Source organism: Lytechinus variegatus, chromosome 10 (assembly GCF_018143015.1).
Source record: "Lytechinus variegatus isolate NC3 chromosome 10, Lvar_3.0, whole genome shotgun sequence".
NCBI classification, from domain to species: Eukaryota; Metazoa; Echinodermata; class Echinoidea; order Temnopleuroida; family Toxopneustidae; genus Lytechinus; species Lytechinus variegatus.
In genome coordinates this window covers 15815976-15841200 of record NC_054749.1, presented here as the reverse complement: position 1 = coordinate 15841200, position 25225 = coordinate 15815976, and the positions used below count along the sequence as shown (strand labels likewise).

General features: G+C 34.7%; 1 protein-coding gene and 1 long non-coding RNA gene across 3 annotated transcripts in view; both read left to right on the top strand.

Annotated features, from left to right (window-relative positions):
- LOC121422435 (ubiquitin carboxyl-terminal hydrolase 31-like) overlaps positions 1-2872 on the top strand; it is a 67816-nt gene extending 64944 nt beyond the window's left edge. The window contains exons 12-14 of one of the 2 annotated variants that reach the window (XR_005971166.1): positions 953-1235; positions 1728-2662; positions 2710-2872. Coding sequence is in view for 1 of the 2 variants with exons in the window: in XM_041617471.1 (XP_041473405.1) it covers positions 953-1235; positions 1728-1867 (423 nt within the window). In the remaining variant the exon portion in view is untranslated. Of the gene's footprint in view, positions 1-952; positions 1236-1727 lie in introns of both variants that reach the window. The other variant, XM_041617471.1, reaches the window with a different exon arrangement.
- An 8506-nt stretch (positions 2873-11378) lies between these two features.
- LOC121422942 lies at positions 11379-21145 on the top strand. Its single transcript, XR_005971212.1, has 3 exons — positions 11379-11726; positions 19334-19474; positions 20532-21145. It is a non-coding gene; the product is annotated as an uncharacterized LOC121422942 (long non-coding RNA).
- The last annotated feature ends 4080 nt before the right edge of the window (positions 21146-25225 follow it).

The window sequence follows — 25225 nt, the reverse complement described above, 5'->3', positions numbered from 1 at the left end:
CACTACAGTTTCAACTGGGCTGAAATTAAAATTGTGTTAAATTTGTTGCGAGATGCCGGATGAGCTCCACATCATTGATGTGCTAGTTTTATATCATCATGTCTTTAGAATTCTGTCCTTTTTCATGAAACTTGGAAGTACATGTAACAGAAGTGGCTACCTCGAGTGAATGAAACATTATGAATTATCATTATATTTGTTATTAGTGGTAGTTGTAGTATAAGTAGTAAAAGTAGTATTAGCATCAGTCGTATTACCTGTATTGTATGGAGGTGTCCTGGGGGGTGTTTCACAAAGATTTAAGTATGACTTAGAGTCGCACTTAAATGTCTAGTTGCGCGCAGTATAAAAGGCATGACAGCATTGGTCAGATCTTGCCAAGAGGACGCGCACTACTGCGTATTGATCAATAAGATTGCGCGTTGCATAATAATGTACGCGTCGACATTTAAGTGCGACCTAAGTCATACTTAAATCTTTGTGAAACACCCCCCTGGTCTAAAAGTGGTAAAGACTCTTTGTCTTTCAATCTGAAGGTTGTGGGTTCGATTTCAAGCCACGGCTTGTTTTCCTTCAGCAAGAAATTTACCCACATTGTGCTGCACTCAACCCAAGTGAGGTAAATGGGTACTGGCAGGAAATAATTCCTCAAAAAACTGTGCACCAGCTTAGCCGGGGTAATATAGGAGCACCTTGAGCACCTTGCAAGGTGGATATGTGTGCTATACAAATCCTATTTTTTTTCATTTATTTATTATTATCATCATTATCATCATCATCATCATTATTATTATTATTGTTATTATCAAATGCAAACAATATTTAATTCATTGCATTCTGGAAGTGTTTGGTCCCTTATCACGTCTGTAATGACAGAATTCAGTAGTCAATGAGTGAGTTCACTGAAATATTTCAGATGTTCTTGAACTTTGTTTGCTTCTTTCTCCTCCAGGACAGTGTCTTCTCATCCGGTGCTTCATCCCACGATGGGAGCTCACCTATGACAGAGACCCCACCCTCAAGCGCATGGGGATCTGGCCCTCCACCCCACCCTGCCCCCACTGGCCAATCAGGCAGGGCTGGCAGGGTAGACCCTCAGAGGGTTGACCTACCGGAGTGGTATAACCACAATGGAGTGGATGCTGTGGACAGTGTCAGTACTAGGGCAAAGAACAGTGGCAGGTTGACCCCAGGTCAAAGGTCGTGGCATGGGTCAAGAGACCTCTTAGAAGATGGTAAGTGATGGCTACTCCAAAGCAGTATTTTTTTTTCATTGATTTAGCTTTAGGTAATAATGTGGGTTATCAACAGTAAGTGTCATTATTAGGATGAACAGTAGTGTGGGCTGACCACATGTCAAAGCTCATGGCATGAGTCAAGAGATCTTGGAGAAGATGATAATTAAGTTCACACCGTCATTAATTAATACCCCTTTCAGATGAACTTGCATGGGTATACAAGTAGCTTAAGTGTAAGGTATTCTAAAAAAACTTATATGATCTTCATTGTGTACTGTTTGGTCACCAATGAAGTCGAGATGAGTTCCCCTTCCTTTTTTAGATCATGATTTTGTTCTGAAATAGCACATGTTGATGGAATGAATCTATGATAGTGTCTCTCATCGGGTATATCTAAATCGATACATTTTATTTGTTGATTTAATCTTAAACACATTCTCTATTCCATTGTGCTTCTTACTCTCGTTACATGTTTTTCCCTCTTGATAGATGAGAGTGCAGGCTTTTCAACAAACTCCAGACCATTTGTTCGAGGAGTTGCAGGGCCACAGAGACAAAGGACTTTACATAAACCATGGGAGACCAGTGAGAGTGACAATGACAGTGTGCTCACTGAATCATGTGTATGACATAGGGTTTCATAAGCATAGGATCTGTCTAGTATAGGGCAGTATGTATCAGGCATAAGTTTTTTTATAATGGGTTTTCAATGAAGTGGAAACAAGATGGCATCCTCTCTATGGCAAGACATTGGTCTTCACCAGTACGAGTGACAATGACAGTTTGCAGATTAAATCATGTTTTCGACGTAGGGCTTCATGAGCATAGGATCTGCCTAGCATAGGGCCGTACCGTAAATATCAGGCATAAGGTTTTTGATAATGTGGTTTTCAATAGAGTAGAAATCAGATGACATCCTCTTTATGTCAGGATAAAGGTCTTTACATACACCATGCGAGACAAGTGAGAGTGTCAATGGCAGTGTGCTCACTGTATCATGTCTATGACATAGGGTCTCATGAGCATAGGATCTGCCTAGCATATGGCAGGCAGGTTACAGCATATGGCAGCATAAGGTTTTTGATAATGGGGTTTTCAGTGAAGTAGAAACAAGATGGCATCCTCTCTACGGCAAGACATTGGTATTCACTAGTAAGAGCGACAATGACAGCTTGCTGATTGAATCATGTTTACAACATATGACTTCATGAGCATTGGATCTGCCTAGTATAGTACAGGCATAAGGTTTTTGATAATGGGGTTTTCAGTGAAGTAAAAACAAGATGGCATTCTCTTTATGCCAAGGCAAAGGTCTTTACATAGACTTTGGATGACTAGTGACAATGCTCACTGAATCATGTGAGTAGCATAGGGGTCATCCCATGCTGTCTACCATGGCTGGGGTAGTATGTATCAGGCATGAGGTTTGTGATAAAAGGGTTTTCAATAGGAATTTCACTTCCCAAACAAGGATTAATGTTTATCATGCACTCTTTGGATGATAATGTGATTTAAACAAGTTTTATTTATTGTTCATTGGGAGATTTTTGCCACTTCATTATGTGATTTTCCTTCACATTTTTTTAATAGCAATGTGTTGATTGAAGACTTTTCATTAAAGGGGCAGATTTTTTCCGTATCAGTCATCCACCAAAGTTGGTTTTGAAACTGTGGTATAAAGCCATAGGTTTATTCAGGTTTTATGCATTGATTTAATGTGTACTCCAGGATAAAAATGATATTATTTGAACAGATAAAGTAAAAAAGACAAACAAAACACTGAAATTTTCATGAAAATCGAACAAGGAATAACATAAATTATGACATTTCAAAGCTTTGCATTCTTTCAGTGAAACAGTACTATGCTTGATCGCATGAATATTCAATGAACAAACTGATGATGTCATATCTCAATTTATTCTTTTGTATTTCATTAGATGAAATTATGTTTATTTAAATTTTGTCCTCCACAATTAAAACAAATTAATTGACTTCTGATTTAATATATAAGATCTTTATTGCTGCAAGGTATTTCTGTAACAAACCTGACATATCATACACTTATTTTGAAAATTTGAAATAAATGTGATTTAATTTCATAACAGAAGAAAAAGGAAAGTAGGGAATGGCATCATCAGCCAACTTATTTTATAATCATGACAGCATGCATATAACTGTTTTCACAAATTATTACTAAAGTTTGAAATTCAATAACTTTGTTATTTGTCATCAGCATTTTGCTCTGTGAAATAGATAAATAGATAATAGACTTATATAAAGCACTTTCAATCTTGTTAGATGCTCAAGGCGCTTTAAGAGTATTAGAGAAAGAGAATGAAAAAAAAATTTACATTTAATACATGTTTGACCTTTGCATTACTTTATAGATATAATGATGATTTTAAGCGCGTAGTACCCCTTTTAAATGTTATGGCATCACTATGTCATCCTTTATGACAAATGTTCCACATTTTATCTGTTCAGTTAAATACATGTAACAATTGATTTCAAGCAGAAAAGGTATGTAATGGGATGATTTGTAAACATGCATAGATATACGACAGTGCAGTAAGGCATGGCTCTACACCAGCTTGAAATATGGAGAGCCAGTCTAAACTTTCAATAGACCATATATGGATGTCATCGTGCCGCCATCTTAGAGGCAGAGGATACTGCCTTGCATGCATTGGTGATCTGCAGCTGGCACATCTCTGACAACTCTGTTCATGCATATTACTATATCCTCTGAGGGAGGGTGCTATGAATTTATGGATAAGGTTTATTATGTATTTTAATCTTATGTCGAAGTAAAAGTCCAAAAAGATGGTCATCATTGCCATGATTAGAATCGATCAATCATTGTGAATGCATAGGATATTTCTTGCCACATTTAAATTGAGAGTATTACATACACATTCAATCTTTGTTAGATCACTGCCAGAGATTTTGGCTCTCTAAAATGTCGGCTTATTTCCACAACTTTACACCCACAAATGGAAAGGCAAAGATATTTGTATGTGATTGTAATTACAGATAAGGAACAAAATTTCAAAGTAATGCATCTCTTTTTTTTTAATTGTGCCAAAGATGTACCTTGTTTGATATCATTCACATGTGCAAGCAATATTGTATTCCACAGCCAAGGAACATAAATTGTTTCTTTAATTGTTCATTATATGTAAGTCTTGTATTCAAAATTGTATTTTTGCAATAGTTTCTGTGTATTTACAGCCCTGTTGTCTTTTTTTTCTGAAGAATCAAAGTCATCATGTAGTTGAAGATTCGATTTTATTGGGTTGTAGTGGTAATATGGATATTCCTCGGTTTATTTCCTCTTTCAATGTTATATCATGCATTTCAAATGAATCTGTTCAGGTGAAGATTCTGCTTATAGAAGTGCCCATAGCCATAAAATGAAGCATTTTAAGCAAAACTGCCAATGTCACAATTCTCGAGTATTCTGAAATTTAGGGTTGTCAATGTGAAATATTGTTCTAACCATTTCAAGTGAACAGGCCTCCAGATAAAACCACACATTGAACATCCTAACATCTGGGCCCATATGCTTCAGGATAGTTTTCATGATTCCTGATTTGATGGACGCTTGCATGCCTGCGCGCAATGTATGCACGACAATATTGTTGGGACGTATTATTTGTCATTATAAGTATGTCTTGCAAGCTTATATGCTACCAGACAGTACCTAGTTTGAAGAAAAATATGCATAAAGGCCACCGCACACCTTACGACCCGACTGGTCTATGACTGGTCTGCGACTGAGTGAGGGGAGATGAATCGCAAGGTAGTCAGAAGCCTCGACACCGCACACCTTGCAATCCCACTATGCTAACCTGCGATTCATGCATGCGCTTTTTGCTTTTTGCCATAGCAACTGAGACAATGACGCTTACTACTGCGTATGCGCATTGCATATATGCGTGTATGCATCAGTATTTAAGTGCGATTCTGCTGTCCGATTGGCTGGAAGTTGGATTGAGGTTGCGATCCAGTTGTAAGGACTGAATATGTTAAATCCTTTATGATTTTCCTTTTGATTTGTCTCCAAACCAGTCGCGACATTCAAACTGAACAAAAGCTGTGATGTCACATTTCCCTTCAATCAGTTGCAGACCAGTTGGGTCCTAAGGTGTGCGATAGCCTTAAATGTTGATTAAACGGCTTGGAAGTTATTTGTGAATATGTGATGTGAATTAATATTGAAATCTAAAAAAATCTGTTTCTTTGCTGTTGATCAAATTTAATTCAATGATTTCTAGTTCTTTGATGTTAATGTACATAGAAACAGTAAATTATTTCTAGTTGATGTCTTTATGAATGATCCAAGTGCAATTATGTATAACATGCTGACATGTTAAATGAAGAGAATGTCAAAATTGTGTTTATTTGAAGGTTCTGAATATGATTTTTTTTTTGTGATGAATGTTTGTCATGTTACTACATAGTGATTCCATATTTATCTTAACCATTAGTTTCTAGTCATTTTTTCCAGATAACAAATATTTCATTTCCTATTTGTTCCATCATAAGTACTCTGTTGTGTTTGGAGAGTTTTCCCATTCTATAAGTTGCCATGGAAGCAGAATATTCCAGCTTCCCTGGCAACTCATTTAGCTTTTTGTATTTAACACTGAAGTGCAGTTCAGATTCCCTCTTGCCAATGTAAAAGAAAAGAAATGTAAATTTTTATCAATTTATCAATCTATGAGAATAAGAGTTGATTGAATGATTATCTTTCTCACATTGAAGACTCATCGGAATGTAATGTAACAGAAGAAAAAGAATCTTTAAGAAGAATAATCAGTACTTCAAAAAACGTCAGTGTGTGTTGTTAAGTTATTCAATAAGTTATTCAATAAATAACCTTACAAATCAGCAATTGTAAATTTGAAAATTAAGATATTTAAATGTGTATTTGATTCTCTATTAAGATATAAAAAATCAGAGAAATTTAAATGTGAGTACTCTTAAGAATTTTATCATAATCTGGCCCAAGTGGTTGAAAAATTGCCTAAATCTAACAATCTTGACACTCGTTGAAATACTTTCAAATTGTACAAAATAAAGGAAATGACTATTTAAGCTTTGTAATTTCGGTATGCATGTTGCTACACAATCCTGCAAATCTAATCTGTCATTTGTCTTTCTATGATTTTCTGGACCAAGAAAGTATTTTCTTTCGTTTAATTCTTTATTGCAATCAAAGATTTCTGAAGCAATTACAGTTGTTTCTACTCGGTAGCTTGTACAAAGCTGCACTTATTTTGTATTTTCAGTATTACCTCTTCATGTATATTGACATTGATTAATTTGTAAAAGCGTTTAATATATGTATAAGGGAATGTGAGTCTAATTTTAAGGTATTTTGTAACCTCCCAAGAGAATCTGGTAGGTGTTTCGTAAAGCTGTTCGTTAAGTTACGAACGACTTTACGCACGACTTGAACCTTTTCTTGGGTCATAACTCAATTACATAGGGATATCAGATAGCACAAGAAAGGATCACCAGTCGTGCGTAAAGTCATTCGTACCTTACGAACAGCTTTATGAAACACCCACCCGGAGTTTATTTCAGCAAAAAGTTTCAGAAAGTTTGAATAAATGTCTGAATAAGTTTGAACATTACAAGGTATAAACAAACATTACAAGGTATAAACAAACAAATTGGCAACCTTTTGTAGCAGAGAAAATACTATACAGATATTGACTAATGGGGTGTGTAATATAAACATTCTTTGGACCGCCGGATTTGTATTTTCCCGAGGGGTTATATTTTCCCGAAGCGCGCAGCGCTGAGGGAAAATATGATCACGAGGGAAAATATTAATCCTTTAGGTGGTCCAAACAATGTTTGTTTTACACATCCCATCAGTCAATATCTGTTATATTAGATAGCCTCTAATGATAAAGATAAAGTTAGGCCTAACGATGCGTGCAGCATGTTTATGATATTCAAAGTGATTAATTGAACTGGTATAGATCTAACATTAGAACTTGATCTATATATATCTAAGTAACGTTAGCCTTAACGCAGTGAATGACCCTTTTCTATTTAAATCAACTTTGTTTAGGCCTAGCCCTAGATCTAAATCTAAGTTCGAGCCCAGTCCAGGTCCAAGGCAGGCCGATAATTCATGGTTACATCTAATCCACAAGAGGGCGCCATACACCTAAAAATATATTCATGGACCGGTTAGTCAATATTTTCATCGAAGGTGGACCGGCTGGGAAAATACATGGATTTCGATCATATCACGTGACGCGCAATTGACCAATCGCGCTTGGCTAACTGTCTTGGCTATCTAATATAATCAATTATGATTAGTATCAGTTATGAAAATATATAAAATTGTACATTAGAATGATGCAATTGATTTTAAGATTGATTATAACTGTAAGTTATAAGATACCTACTTTATGTTTCCTCCAATCAAAAATATCTAAATGATAGAGCTAATTCGTTTTTTTTTTCAGAGCAACACGTTCTTGATATATGTAATAGTAATCGATTATTCACCTTTACAGTCCTTAGTGGCAATAGTTTTTTTATTGCACCTGTCAAAAAAGGAATTTCAGGTATTGTCGTTATATGCAAAACATGCATGGATGTTTGATAACAAAATCTATGAAAACTGGCTTCCTGTACTATCTGCATGAATATTCAGTGTTTTGTTTCATTTTATGTTTGTTTACAGTGCTATACAGTGCAGACTTTTACAGTTAAAAGGGAAGTTCACCCTGAAGAAAAGTTTGTTGTAAAAAAAAGCTGAAAAATGATAAAAATTACCGGTTAAGGTTTGGGTAAAATCCATTAAAGATTAAGAAAGTTATTAGAATTTTAACTTTTGGATTCGTGACATTAAAAATGAGCAGCTTCCCCATGTGTTTTGTAATATAAAATGCATAAATTTCACTTTTTTAAATGGTTTGTGAAGACTTGCTTTCGTTTTCATTTTCGGAATGGGTGAATAATGATTTGTATTTTGTTATACTGTTGGTACAGTAAAAACCATTTTCAATTTTCTGAGAAAATGACATTTCATTGATTTTTACGATATGATATGTAGGAAAGCTACTCGCATATGACGTCACAAATCAGATAATTAAAATTCAAAACTGTTTTATTCTTTTGATGGATTTTTTTCAAACTTTTGGCAATATCCTTTCATTATTTTTCTGCTATTACAATAAATTTTTTGTCAGGATAAACTTCCCCTTTAAGCCTGAGAGCAAATTTTATTTATTTTTCTATTGCATAGATGTAACGTGGGTCAGAGTATCGGTAGATTAAGAGATCATTTGAATTTGATTTTTTATTGTATGAACTACAAGAAACTATTTAAGTTTTTTAGTGACTAAATACATTGTAGACAAGGTACAAAGTGAACTAAGGAAATGATAGATTGGAATGATAAAGAGTGTAGGAAATGAACAAAACTGATATTTTATGAACGTGTAGTACAAAATACAACACCTTTAAACTCTTCTTAACACATCTAGTATGTTCTTGTAAATACAATCAATATTACCTCATCATTTATACAGTAGAATGACTGTTATAATTGTGATGGCTGATTTTATCACGAAATGAAGTGGAATTTGGTGGATTCACAATACGGTGCGCCTTCTATCGCTTGCAGCGGATCGTCAGGCTGAAATTCGCAGTGCCTCATGGGAAAAAGTTCAACATCTGTGGCACGCGCTAGTACTGAAGTGCATGCATACGATTATTCAGCGCTGGCCGACGCGGCTTGACAAGATATGCTGTTTACTAGGGTCTAGGAGATGAGAGAGAAATTTGCCTGCATATTTCTTTGCAAAATTAAGACCGTTTTTGATGAATTCTTTATTGTTGCCATGTGTTTTTTCATTTTTGAAGCATCACAGTCGTTGTCATTTCTGAAGTATCACAGTCACATTACACTACATGTGCGCTGCCTGCGCATGATGTCGACCCCAAAGTTACAAATTTGTCCTGTTCATTGCAACGGAGAGATGGCGCACCATATTGTGAATCCATCGAATTAAGAGTGAATACTTCTTTTTCTAAAATAATTATATTCAGCACTTCATACGCACCATAACAAATCAGGTAGATGGAACTACTACTCGACTATCATATTTGACATGGTTCCATGACATTTGCTCTGGCTTTTGTGGAAAATCTGCACGTCATGCCAAACATGAAGCCTAGCCTCCGAAAATAACCGCCCTTTCACACAGAAAAAAAAATCGTAATTTGAATTATGATTTCAGTGAAACATAAGGCTAATGACGAATATTTAGCACATGTGAAACCAAACTAGTACATGATTAGAATCACGATCGCTAATCAGAGTCACAATTACAATAGCAATCATCATTACAATGATGATTCAAGATTCACGTGTGAAAAGGCCCTAGATATACCCTAATCCTTATCTCTACATAGCTCTAAATAGAAAAAAAACTTTTATTACAATCCCAACTCTGAGATGAGATCGGAGCAAATGTTGTGTCACCTATCGATATATACCTGATCAAATTACAATTTGAAAATCAAGTTTCCTATGAGCTTAATTCACCATCGTAGCTTGGAATTATAAAAATAATTACAATTTCAAATCTTTTTTGTCATCAAAAACACAATAATTAAGTATATTAGGTATTTACTTCTTGAAAATTTTGTCTACTATACTACTGTCGTCTTCTGCAGGTAGTGCACGGCTGCTGCATTGGCCAGAATATTGCAGGTTTGTGGTTCAAAAGAGTGCCACAAAAGAGATTTTAGAAAGATAAATTTTATAGAATCTGAAAAGTACCTTGTAATAGCAACTTCAGACTTTGAGAGAGAATCATGATAGGAATTATTATATTTGTAGATGTTAGAGATTGGTATGGAGAGGTAATACAAAATGCCAAAACATATTATGTGTATAGTTAAAACTATCTGCCAATATATGATGTAATTCCTGTGTGTATAGAGAAACATTCATTCAATGATGATTACCTTGTCACAAAGCACCAATTTTTCTTTTGAAAGTATGCATATAATTAAATTATTGATATTCATCAAAGCGATGATAAAAAAGAAGAATGAAAAATTTGTAGTCATTTTTTATTTTTTAACAAAGTAGGGAAAGAGCAGGAGCGGGACCAAGGAAGAAAGGAAGTGAAGGGAGAAAGGAAGGAAGGAAGGAAGAAATTAAAAAAGAAAGGAGGGAGGGAGGGAGGAAGGAAGGAAGAAAGAAAAAAGAAAGAAAGAAAGAAAGAGAGGGAGAAGAAGAAAGAAGGAAGAATTAGAGAGAGAGAGAGAGGTATAGCCATTGATCATTTGATTGATAACTGAACGTTAATCACAGTCGCGATTACAATAGCAATCATCATTTATACAATGATGATTCAAGATGTACGTGTGAAAAGGCCCATTGTAATGATGGTTGCAATTGTAATCGTGACTGTGATAAGCAATTGTGATTCTAATCATTTTGGTTTCACACGTGCTAAATATTTGTCATACAAATTACGATTTTTCTTTACGTGTGAAAGGGCGGTAGCATCTTGCGGAGAGAACTGTTTTTGCAATTGAGACAGATAATGGAGTTATTGAAATATCAAGCATGTATGTGATTCATCGAGGAACTGCTCATTTCAGTTCAGTTTTAAATAAAGCATCTTAAAAAACGCCCCTTGGACTAACCCCCTAAAAGAGTTAGGACTGGGCTGTTAAGGATGTATTGATGACGAGGGGGCATGTTGCCCCCTCCCCCCCCCTTCTGATCTCGGCCGCCGTTCGTGTGATTGCACCGAAATTTAGCACCCACATTCTTTACCACATAAACCACAAGCCAGTAAACAAAAATAATTTTCAGAAAATAATTATTTCTTATCATGAAAAGCATTTGCATATTCAACACACAATTTCACTTCAAATGGTCATTTTTTTTTCCAGATGTCATCTATGTAATTCAACGATAACAGTATTGGTTTTACACTATTATGTTTGAAATCTGACAAAAATACAGATGCAAGCAACAAAAAGAGTGATTGAATAATATGACATCTACTAAAAATATGACTGGTTTGTCATAAATTTACTAAAGGCTGTACAGTTTCCAAAATCAATCCTTCACACAGGGCTTGAAAGTTAGTCGGTGCCGATAAAAGGTGAACTTGGCGATTACGTAATGCGCACTGAGGCGACACGAGCGTACAATGGCGGGAAAATCTGAATAAATTGCTCAGAATAATGGAGGCAGTGCATGAATGGGCGACATTCGCACATGTTTTCGTTCAATATAATTATATACAAGTAATGAGCCTGTTAAAGCTTATGCATGCGTCAAGAACGACTCCCTCGTCTGTAAACAAAACTTGAAAGGAATAAAAGCTACAGATATTAAATTCTTATTTCTCATTATACGTTTATTGTCTGCACTGTGCAGTCTACATTTCAGCATGCAAGATACAGCAACAAGCGGACTATGCACAGGTAAGAGAATTTGTCAATTTAAATTTCTGGGGTTTTTCATCGGATAAACTATGCGTACGTGTAGATTTAAACATAAGGCAATCACTATTGACCTTACTAGTCAAAGCAATGAGTGTACATGTTCCAGTTAACCGAGCTGCAACTGATTTCTGGAAATTAATATCATTTTGCTTACTTTTTTTTTGCACCTCAAAAAAAAAAACAGCGAGTCAATGTATCAATGTATGTCGTTGACGTTAGACTGTATATTAACTGGTCTATACAAATATGTGAACTTGTAATTATCAATGTTTAAATAGCCTCATCATTGACATCGCCAGAATTTGTCCTCGATTATTACATTTTACATATATATAATTTTTTAAGATGTTTTATTTTTTTCTCTCAAATCAAATGTCGTACAATGCAGTTTACAAAGTAAAAATTGTAAATAATTCGAACGAATTTCTTAAACTCATTCAATTCAATTCGTTTATTTCACTCGATAAAAATAGCATAAGATATACAGGTTAATAAGAAATACATAATGACAAGAACAAAAAGAAACAACAATGATTAATACGGTAAATGGTGTACAAAACAGGCTTCGAGTGTGGACTGGTATTAAAGATCTGTTGGATCTTAGAAGTTCCAGCCCAGTAAAGAAAGAAAAAGAAGTGATACAAAATAGAACATACAAAAACAAAGGAATACAAGGGAAAAACAAACATTAACAAAGTTAAATGAAGTGTTTGCCATTCTAGGAAAATGATAGAAAAAAGTTAAAGGACTAGCGTATGTGGAGGGTCACAGAAAATCGACAGGTGAAATTAGTGAGAATAATTGTAGAAGGGCAAACACAAAGATTATATAGTCATATTACAATTAGTTGTTATTGGATGCGAACTTTGTTAACATGATTTCTTTGTACTGACGTTGAAAACTATTATGAGATAAACTATTTTTAAGTGTAGGGGGAAGAGAGTTCCATAATTTGGGACCTGAATACATTATAGTTTTTTAGTAAAAGTAGTACGGACGGGGAGCATGCGAAAATCAAGTTGTCCACGAGTTTGGTGTGAATGGGTAGTAGTATTGAGACAAAAATATCTGCTCAGTGATTCAGGAATTATCTTTTTTGTGACAAGAATAAATAAATGATCCAAGGGATAGTTTATAAAGGTCAAATACACTCAGGATATTCAATCTTTGAATAGGGACACTAGTGTGGGCATTAAATGAAGTTTTACATATTATTCTTACTGCTCTTTTCTGTAATTTAAATAATCTTAACATATTAAGGTTATTGTTGGCTGCGGTGGCCCATACAACATTACAATAAGTTAAATAGGGATAAACCATTGTATAATAAAGGTTGATTAATATGTTTTGGGGAAGGAAATTTAATTTATTCATTACACCTATATTTGTTGAAATAATCGAACATAAATAATTAAAGTGATTGGGCCAGGAGAGTTTATCGTCAAGTTGGATGCCAAGAAATTTTGTATAAGATGTGTGTTGAATTTCCTTACTGCTGAGATATATTCTAACATCGTTGGGATTGAAGTGGCGATTTGAAAATACCATTGACGTTGTTTTAGAAATATTTATCATGAGTTTATTCTTGACTAACCGTGCTTCTACATGAACTAATTCTTGATTGAGATTTTCACTTAATTCATTTACATTATCATTTGAAAAGGAAATTGTTGTATCGTCAGCAAATATTGTAAAATGCAACTTTTTGGAAGTGAATCTGATATCATCCATATATATATATTAAGAATAGAAGGGGACCTAAGATTGAACCTTCAGGAACGCCTTCCAAAATTATCTTAAATTCAGAATTGTGTTTTTTATAAATAGTATATTGTTTATGCCCCGACAGATAGCTGTTAACCCATTTTAAAGCTGTACCTCTTATTCCATAGCAGTTAAGTTTATACAATGAAAATTTATGGTCAAGACGGTCAAAGGCTTTTGATAAATCGAGAATAAAACTAATAGTTGTTTGTTTATGGACCTAAGTAAAGCCTTCGACACCATTGATCATCAAATTTTATTACATAAATTATATACTTACGGAATACGTGGAGTTGCCAGGTCATGGATTAAAAGTTATCCTTCAAATCGACAACGATTCGTCTTTACTAATGATATTAGATCTCCGTTGTCCTTTCTTAATTGTGGAGTGCCACAAGGTTAGATTTTGGGACCACTTCTGTTTTTAATATGTATCAACGATATAGTAAATTCTTCCCATATTTTTTCGTTTATTTTATATGCTGACGACACCAACATCTTATTATCTCACAGAAATTTAGATGAATTGATTAATATAATGAGCTTAGAATTAAAAAGTGTTTCTTCCTGGTTTAAATGTAACAAGTTATCGTTAAACATAATTAAAACTCATGTTGTTAATTTTCAAACTACTCATAAGAATGACGATTTTCCCCAAGACATTGTAAATGATAATGAGCCCATAGATAAAAAAAAAAGATTATGTTAAATTTCTTGGTATTACAATAGACAAACATTTATCATGGAACCAACACGTAAGCAATATATCATCATCAATGGCTAAAGGAATTGGAATATTATACAAATTAAAATATTTTTGGCCAGAGCACTGCCTTTTAATGATATACAATGCATTGGTACTACCATATTTTAATTATTGTAACATTATCTGGGGAAACTGTAGTAAAACTAACATTGAACAGTTACTTTTATTACAAAAGAAAAGTGTTAGTTAGGATCTGCACAAAATCAACATATCTTTCATACACTGATCCACTTTTTTATCGTCTAAAAACGTACAAGATATATGATATAAATACTATACAAATAGCTATTTCTATGTATAAATATGTATAAATAATTACAAACTGCTTCCTCCTGTGTTAAGCGATTTCTTTTCATATTTTAGCAACTTACATTCATACCCAACACGGACGTCAGAATATTCACTTAGACAATCCTAAAACACTATTAGCACATAAAACGCTTAGACATAATGGGCCTGACATTATGGAATACATTGCCAGATTCACTCAAACAGTTAAGATTCATTTTTCCCTTTAAAAAGGTATTAAAACATTATTATTGAATGAATATTCAGAGAGTTAATTTCAAAATTGCTCTTTCGCTTTATCTAATGAGACACATAAAAAAAATTTAAATAAAAAAATACATTGTGAGGACCAAGCGCCCCCCCCCCGTCATTTCGCACCTGCACACTTACGTTAAGATATTTTGGATGAATAATAATTATTGTTTTCTGGGGCTGCCACGCAGTCAAGCTTAGCTTATCCAGTGCGTCCCTAAAAATACTACACTTTTGAAATGGCTGCCAAATAAAAAAAAATAAAGCACTTTGGGGAAAGAGACTTGCATATGTGGAAAGCCAATAAAGTCAACTTTCAAATGACACCAAAAAGTTGGAAAACTATTCTTGCTTGAGCGAGCACTGCCCACTGAAATAAAGGGTATGAAAATTAGGGTGGGCTGGAATTAGCCTTCCAATTTATGTCAGTTTTTAAAGTTAAGGGCGTTGTGATAAATTAATGAGCAACCGTGACCACTTTTGGTTGCTTATGCAAATTCTATAAATTATTAAATTGAACTTTAATGCATGAGTGAACACAAATTACATTTTTGGGGCAGCATTTCAACTTTATCATGTGGATCTCAGCAATGTGTTCATGGGAGTCGGGAGAATAGGGGTGAGATAGGACTTAAGTGGGAGAAGTAGGTTGATGGAGTAAGGGTCAAGAGAACATTCAGCCCCCGCCCCCCCCCCCTCCTGTTGAGAGACTGATGGCTATTGTCATGTACTCGTGAAGTCCAGAGCGGAATGTTGATTTAATGAATAATTCTGAATTGGGGCATCAACTTTTTCCTATCAATCATTTCATCAACAATTTATCAGTAAATTAACTCATTCTATGTGCAATGTGATCAATCAAACATTAAGGTTTTTCAATAAATTATTTTATTAATCATCATAATCATTAAATTTCTTGGTAATTATTCAATAAAAGTGACCATCAGCAACCGGTCACTTGGCAGTTAAGTTTTGAATAGGCTACAATCCAGGAAGTGAGACAGAGAGAGGGGGGCTGGGAAATGGAGAGGGGACGCGTCCGGACGGTACATATGACTTTTAATTTGTAAAAGGACAAAAAGAAGAGGAATGCCCTTTAACCAAGTCTTAGCATATCTCATCCTCTTGCTTGTAACAGGTACCATCACATTACTCTGACTCTCACGAACACACTTCTAAGGTCCACAAGATGAATATGCTACACTAAAATTACAATTCATGTTCACTCATGCATTAAATTTCAATTTAGTAACTCATGAAATTTACATCTTGTTTGAAGGTTTGCATGGTGGCATGTACAATTGCTGATGTGGTTTACGGTACACCATGTGGAGTGTTATAGAAGCAGTGGATAGAAGAAGAGAGGAAGTGGATAGGCGAGAAAGTGAAGACGGACAGTCAACCTGTCCGAAACGTCGAGTCTCTCTACTACTCATCATCTCTACTCGCCGACGCAAGCCAGCATCTCCTCATCAGCTCTACTACTCAAGCTGTTCTCACTCAACATTCCTTCTGGTTTACAGTCCTTTTCAGGACTATTCTCAAGAAAGAATACTCTATTCTCAAATCTCCACTTTCTCGCCTATCCACTTCCTCTCTTCTTCTATCCACTGCTTCTATAACACTCCACATGGTGTACCGTAACTCATGAAATTTACATAAGAAACCAAAACTTATCGAACTCATTAATCTAGCTTATCAAGTTCCAAAGGACTTACCACTAAAAAAAAACGTAAGGCTAATTCCTGCCCAGCCTAGCCGAGCTTAGTCTCTCAGGAACTAGGAGAGAAGCGGGGGGAGGGGGGTGAGATGGAGGGAGGGGTTGCTAAATGTTCTGTTGACCTTTATCCCATCCACGTACTTCACCTACCTAAGTCATAATTACCCCCCTCTTCTGACTTTCATAAACACATTGTTGAGATCCACATTAGACAAAATGCTGCACTAAAAACTGCGATTCACGACCACTCATGCATTAAATTTCAATTTAATAATGCATTAAATTTTCACAAACAACAAACTGATCACAACTGATCTTTAATTTACCAAATAACCCTCAACTTTGCAAGTACCAAACCAAAAACCTGAAAGAAATTGGAAGGCATTCCGGCCCACCCTAATTTTCATACCCTTTGTTTCAGTGGGCAGTGCTCGCTCAAGCATGAATAGTTTTCCAAGTTTTTGGTGTCACTTGAAAGTTGACTTTATTGGCTTTCCATATCTATAAGTCTTTTCCCCCAAAGTGCTATATTTTTTTTTATTTGGCAGCCATTTCAAAAGTGTATAGTTTTTTGGGACGCACTGTAGTGGTAACCCCTGCAACCTTCTAACAATCAATATATATTAATAGAAAATGCAATTATGTTCAATGTTTTGCTTGTAAGTTATACGTATATTATTATTGTATTTTCTTTGTTCATGTGTTTATGAAAAAGTGTTGCAGAAATAAATGAAATGAACTGTTTGGTGTCAATAGCATTAGATACATAATGAATAAATTCAATAAAGGCAGATGAAGTTGAATGTTGTGGTCTAAATCCGAAATGATTGCAATACAATATGTTTTGTTTATTTGTAACATTTAAGATCCGGTTATACATTCATCGTTCTAATATTTTTGAAAATATGGCCAATAATGAGATCGGCCTATAATTGCTGTATACGTTATTTTGTCCTTTCTTATATATGTGTACGATTTTTGCTATTTTTAATTGGTCAGGAACAATAATCAGCTGGAGCGTTGTGGCCCAGTGGATTAGTCTCCGGACTCTGAAACAGAGGGTCGTGGGTTCGAATCCCAACCATGGCGTAATTTCCTTCAGCAAGAAATTGATCCACAATGTGCTGCACTCAACCCAGGTGAGGTAAATGGGTACCTGGCAGGAATTTATTCCTTGAAACGCAGCGCGCGTAACAGCTGCACTGCTAAAGCCAGGGTAATTATGCTGCATATACTGTAGAGCGCTTAGAGACTTCTGACAAAGTAAGTGTTAGGCGCTATATAAGCAAATATAATTATTACCATTATTTATAGATAAATCAAATAATTTACAAATTCGTTTGGCTATGACAAAGATTTTTTTTACAATGGAAACATCTACACTGTCAAATCCAGGACTAATTCCATTCTCTAGTTTGCTGGTTATGTCGATTATTTCAGAGTATTTATTTGGAGTACAAAATATAGAATAGGGGTTCTTTGGTGTTGGAGGGCAATAATTATGATCAGTTGACCGTATGTTTTCTGATATTAAAAGAAGTGCCACATTAATAAAATAGTAATTGAATTGAGTTGCAACTTCTGCATCTTCAAGGGTGATTCCATTATTTTCAAAAGTAGTATAATTGACCTTTTAGTTTTACCCAACATATTATTCCATATTTTCCATGTTTTAGATGAGTTACCTTTGGTGTATTTGAAAAGCTGATCATAGTATTTTTCCTTTGTTTGCGTAGTTCTTTAGTAAAAATGTTTCCCAAAGACCTATATTTCTCTCTATTGCTATCAGAAGGGTTTTAAAGGTAGTTTCGATACAATTTTAGTTTCTCTTTGACAGTCATTTTAAATATTTTTTAAACCAAGGTTAATTTGAAGAACTTTTATGCTTAGCAGGAATAATAGGAAAACATTCATTGTATAATTTAAGGAATATCGTTAGAAATCTATCATAACTACTATTAGGATCATCAACATTAATAGGCCAATTGACGGAAGAAATTTTATGGTAAAAGGTTGCAATGGAAGTGTCTGAAATGGACCGTTTAGAATAAGCATTGTTAAGACTATCTATTGAGGAAGGGATTTCAGTGATGATAAAAACAGGTAAGTGGTCACTTACATCGGAAACAAACACTAAATTCATCAAGTTATTTTCATCATTCGTTAATATATTGTCAAGGAGGGTTGCAGTGTGACCAGTGATATACGTGTGGGTACAGATAATAACGGCGTTAAAGAGTTGGTATTAATCAGTCAAAGAAGTTCTTGGTGGTTTGAGAAGCATTCATATCATTGAGATCTATGTTGTAATCACCAAGCAAATGACATTTTTGTGCTCGTTATTGACAATACTCAGAATAGAATTCATTTTACAAATAAAACCATCTACATTTCCCGAGGGAGGTCTATAAATTATACCAATAATATACCAAGAGCGTGTGTTATTGTTTGGTTTAACCTCTATAAATATGGTTTCTAGAGATTCAAACATGTACGTTAAGTCCGGTCTCTGTTTATGCTAGAGATTTGTTAATATATACTGTAACTCCACCTCCCTGTTTACATATTCGATTATTCGTTAACATGTCATAATTCTCGAAGTAATAAAGAGGTATATGTGAATTAGGTCTGAGCCATGTCTCAGTATATGAAAATATCTCACTTAGTTGAATATTACTGAAAATATATACAACTCTGTTTAAATTTCTGAAACAAATTTACAAACTTTACTCTGATTTCATTTGTGAAATAAAATGTGGACTCTTCGTCACAATATATCTTTTTAATTATCACCAGGAAGGATATGTAGATTGATTTAAGTGGACAGTTGATGCCGATCGAAGCAGAACCCCTGAAATCCTATGCAATGGTTTAATTGCAGCTGCTGTAGAAGTCCAAGACATTGCAGGAAATCCCATGGATATCAGTGTCAGACTGGTAAGAATTCCTTTTAAAAGATACCTTGATTTTTGCTTCTATATGTTTCCTGATGATTTCATGCTTATTATGAATTTTTGTTTCTTCTTTCTTGCCCCCTTACGAAGTGTACTGTGCCCCTTTCACCGAAGGAGGGTTCTTTTTGGGTGTGAGCTATAATATTCATTTTACGAATGAAAAATTATAAGCCTTGCAATGCAAGAGGTGCAATATGATTGAGTGGTTAATTTATATTCTTATTTAGCAAAATTACTCAAATTCTGCTTATTAATCATTAATCAACCAAAAATACAGGGGGATTGGGGCACTGTGCCCCCCTTTTTGAAGCCTTTAAAAAGGGGCATTTTTTACGCAATAAAAATGCCCCCTTACGAAGTGTACTGTGCCCCTTTCACCGAAGGAGGGTTCTTTTTGGGTGTGAGCAAGTGCCCCATTGCCTTCTTGTAAGTGCCCTTTCTCGAACCAGTGCCCTTTCTCGAACCAGTGCCCATTTTCACCTAAGAAAAAATTCCCCTCACGAACGTGTCTGTGCCCCCTTTCACCTGCGGACCGATGTATGTGTTAGCAAGTGCCATTTCTTGTATCATGCCAATTTTTACCGGAAAAAATGAAAATAAATGAATAAATATTCAATTCATTTTTTAATAAAGAAATTGAAGTGGAGACATGGCTGACCCTGGGTGGGAACTATTTTTACTGATGTAAATTTAAAAAGCCCCCCCCCCAAAAAAAAAATAAAATAAATAATAAATAAAAGATATTCACTACAAAATGGAGGTAAAATTTGTTACATTTTTCAATACTTGTCTTCCAAAACATACTGTTTGGGCCTCTTTTTTTCCAGGTGGTTATCATTGATTTATGATAAGTTTTTTTTTACCTGCTATCATGAATTATATTCAAATCGTATTTTTTTTACTCAAGAACTTGAAATTAAGACAACAATAGGCCTATACATTCTGACTTTTGCAATTTTTTTTCTTCGTTTGAAATTCAGGGGAAAAAATATGTTGACTTTGTCTTAATTGTCTTCTTTTGTATATTGAATTAATTGCAGATTCCATTTGCATCAACCATTTTAAGAACTCAACAAGTCTACGGTGAAGCAGTCAGTTCGTCGCCATCACCTATGCATTTCTGGATGTCTTGATCGAGCTTTCCCCTACCTGCTTAAGCACCCATTCAGAGCACAGAGAATGACAAGCCACGGAGCAGTGAATTAAGTAACAGGAATGTTCTTTGTGACACTGTGTTAAGGGTGTACTCCAGGTTGAAACTAATGCGGTTTAAACAGATAAAGTAAGATAAGATGAACAAAAGACCGAAAGTTTCATCAAAATCGGACAAAGGATAAGAAAATTATGATACTTTAAAGCCTTGCATTATGTCTTCACGAACATGATGAATGTGCAATGAGCACGCTGATGACGTCATGCTCCCCATTTATTCTTTTGTATTTTATTGTATGAAATTTTATTCAATTTTTCCATCAGGAATAAAAAAAAATGGATTGACAGCTGATTTGATGCATAAGGTATTCACTGCTGCAATTTTTTTTTATTACAAAGGAGACATCAAACAAAAATGATTTCATGTAAGAACATAACAACATGATTTTTTGTGGCATGATATCATCAGCCCTCCTAATGAATATTCAGGCGCGTATAACTGATTTCAATACAATAGTTATTTGTCATCAGAGTTTGATGAAAATTTCAGCATTTTGTTTGGTTAATTTTATTCTATTCAGATTAATTATTTTCAGCCCGGAGTACCAATTTAGGCAGAGAATGGCACTGATTCAAGAATTGAAGAGAGTCACCCACTGAAAAATATATATAATAGTGCGTTGTTGTTCAGGGATCATTATCATTATTCACGATGCATTTCGTCAAGTTTGCTTTACATTTTAAAATTATAATAAAATATATAGAAGTATGAAACATAAGTGGGCTTATCCCTCTCCAATTTTGAATGCAAAGTCGGGTTAGAAACTGACGTGATAATAAAACCAAAACTTTAATAAACATGTTAAGCCAGTTCGTAGTTCCTTTCTGCGCATGATCAAAAGATTCTACGCATGATCAGAGGAAGGTCATTTGTACTAAAGTGACATGGTGGTTTAAAATCTAATGAGATAAGCACCAACTTTGATGTCTTGATTATTCATATATTCTTTTGAATTGTGGTTTTCATTTACATCCACAAAAACAACAATGCGTCCACAAACGACTGGTATTTCACAGTTTGCCACGTACATTGTGCAACATGCTATGATTTGCATTCAAAGTAGGAATGCAACAAATACCTTCATAAAGTGTTCATTGGTGTGCTATTCTAGTCACCTGGTCTATTCAATTTCTTCATCCTGATATGTAAGGCAATTAGCTTACGTAATATCTTGCTTTGAAATTTGCCTATCATGATGAAAGAAATGACAGGTAATTTGACCAAAATTGTCCATGAAGTAACTACGAACTGGTCTATTTATGGATATTTCTTTCCTGGGAACGAAGTTAACCCACGGTCACATTGACATAGATGGATGGACAAACATACGTCACATATAAGAACATACAATCGGTCAGAATGGAGTCCCTTTCGTTGGTGTGACTGACTGTAGTAATGTCTTTTGAAATTCATTCTTAAATGGGAAGTTCACCCTGGCGAAACGTTTGTAATAAAAATACTAAAAGAAAAATAGTAGAAATATCGGTGAAGGTTTGAGGAAAATCAATCAACGATTAATAAAGCTACTAGAACTTTATATGTTTCTTGTTACTTCCAGAGCAAGCAGCATGTGCACCTCCTATAAGATAATGGTTTGTGGTAACTTTTTTTTCTTTCAGGAGCGGGTGAAAAATGGTTTGTCTGTTAATATATAAATTAAAGTTACAATAAAGGCTTCTTTTTTTCGTTTTTAGAAAATTATATTTCATTGATTTTAAAATAATTTTTCAAACTATTTAAAAAAAAAAAATCTTCAAAGTGAACTTCCCCTTTAAAGAATCGATTACTATGCTTGCCTACATTTCTTCATCCACAGTTTGGTAATCATTATCATTTGATAAGCTTTAAGTCGTCAAAATGATCTTTTTCATAATTACGCATATAATTTGAAAAGTAAAATGTAGGGCCTATAATGCTTTCAAGGTCAGTTTTTATTAGCTTCTCCACCTTAAAACCAAAGATACGACTTGTCTATTATCGGAAATGTGCTTGGAAAATGCGAACTATAAGTTCCTCCGCAAGTAAAACTAGCAACTTTGTGTTAGAATTTGTGATTTTATTCGATTAGTATTTCATAAAGCTTTTCGTAAGTTACGAATTAATTTACGCACGACTAGTTATATGGTACGTGAGCAGACTTAGCACCTAAGAACATGTTCCAATCGTGCGTAGTCTTATGTAACTTTACGAACTGCTTTATGAAACACATTATTAAATGATCTTGTTACAGCTTCATTTGGCTACTTGTATTGATTCTCATACCCTTCATTCTCTAGCCGTCCCCCCCCCAAAACTATTTTTGTTTATTTCCTTATATTCCATCATTAACCAAACATTCTCTCTATTCTTTTTCTTCTTTTTGCTTCGACGTCTCTGCTAATTTGTATTTATGTTTCTATTTCTTAAACCTTTCTTTTCTCCGACTTATTACAGCTTTCTGTATTTCTTTGACCTCTCAACCTTAAATATTTACCCGTCATAATTTTTTATTTATCATGAATTTTTAATTTGATCAATTCCTCTTCTTTTCTTCTGTCTATTCTCCTGTTCTATTTCTATCTGCCTCTCCCTCGTTCTCCCATCAATCTATCTTTCTCTCCTTCCCTCTATCTCTCTCCGTTCTCACCCCCCACCCTCCCTCTTCCTCCCTCCCATTCTCTCTCTCTGTGATTCTGATTACAGCCATCTGAAGGGGCTTTCACAATTGGACTATATCAGAGCAATAGGGATATGCCAGTTAAAATTGGTGAAAATCATCTAGAATGCCCCATTTCGTACACAAAATGTTTCTATGACTAGAAATAACTTCTAAAAGTGTGAAAACGGCATCCCTGGACAAAATAACCAGTGAGAGCCCTTTTAATGCCGTCCTACAACCATGATCTATTTTCACACATCTTGCACATATAGAGTGGACTTCATGAAAGAATGTTCAAATTAATTTGATTTACAAATTACTTCCGCAAACAAAGTAAACTTTAAAACTTATTAACCTCGGATCCAAAACATCTAATAATAGATGTAAGAAACATCCAACGTAGATGAATATCCTTTTGCAATATTGCCATTATGAATTTCTTTTTTTGCTTAATATGGAAATGCCATTGTATTTTTTTAATTGTAATCACTATTCAAGAATACAAATAAAATCTGTGAAAAAGCACATTGACAGAAAATACTTTAAACAAATATAAATTGTCATCGAACTCAATCTATTCAAACAAAATTATTCTCATTTTGTGAAGTTCACTCTTGTAACAAGATGAAATAAATCCCATTTTTTTTTATAGTTACACCATCCTGGAATGTTGCAAAGTGCTTTGTTATTGAGGTATTCATTATGAAAAAGCATTTTACTTTTTACGATTTTTTTTTATCATCTTTCATCATGAATAAACTTCGGGGTTGACCAAGCTTGCTTTTATTTGAAAAGATTTTGAATATTTCATCTCTGAATACATGAAACGGGATAACGCAGTAAATGGCTGCCATGGTATTATGAATTATATTTTTTAAAGGAGGAAAAATTCACCCTCAATATCAGTCCATTTTGCAACATTCTACTTTGGGAAGGATCTGGATGGGAGGTGGGGGGGGGGGGGGGGGGGGCGGACACAATGCAAGTCATAACGTGACATTGTCAAAAAGGGTGCTCTATAAGCTGAATTATGGTAGGGCAGCCCCTCTTGGGACCCCCTATTATTTTCAAACAGTACAAAAAAACTAAAAGGAAGTGTATAAAAAGAGATCAGGATTGTACAACTCTACAATCCCTTTTATCAAATTGAAAAAAATATGTCATTTCGGTTATCTTTCAATTCCCCCCCATAAGGGCTTTGCATTTCACCAATTTTGGAAGTCCATCAATTGCTACTATAATCTTGAAAATATCTTTGTGCTCAAATATTCAGCTTATGCAGTGCCAAAAAGGTATTCCAAATTAGGAGAGTTTATAAAAATAAAAAAGAAATCGTTGACTTTCTACTGATAACAATTGCATCAATAAATTGATATAGAAGTCATTCAGTGACAAATCATTTGATAAAGGCATTGAATATAAAATCTCTGAAAATTGACATTGATACCAAAAGCCCTCATAATTTGGATTACCTTCTACAAAGACGCAAGGGGAAGACTGGACACTTAATTTGTCTTAATGCTCAATTTCTTTCATGGGGGAAGGGTGCCCAACAGCATCGAGTTAATAAACTTTTGCTTATCGGCATGCTTGTGTACAAAATAAATGGGGGGAATGGTACAGGGGATGTGAGGAAGAGGGCACAGGGAAGACCCATGGGGGTAAATCTCCACCCCTGGACCATTTCCCCTATATATTTTATAAACAACCTCCTACGATATGCGAATGTATACCTACCCAACACTAGTGGGCGCTATCCATGCACCATTGCCTGTCCAGTCTTCCCCATGTGTCTTTCCTTTCTACATTGTACAATACCCATGGGGCAATTACATAATATATTATCATACGTCCGACATACAATACCAAAATAGTAGTTGTAT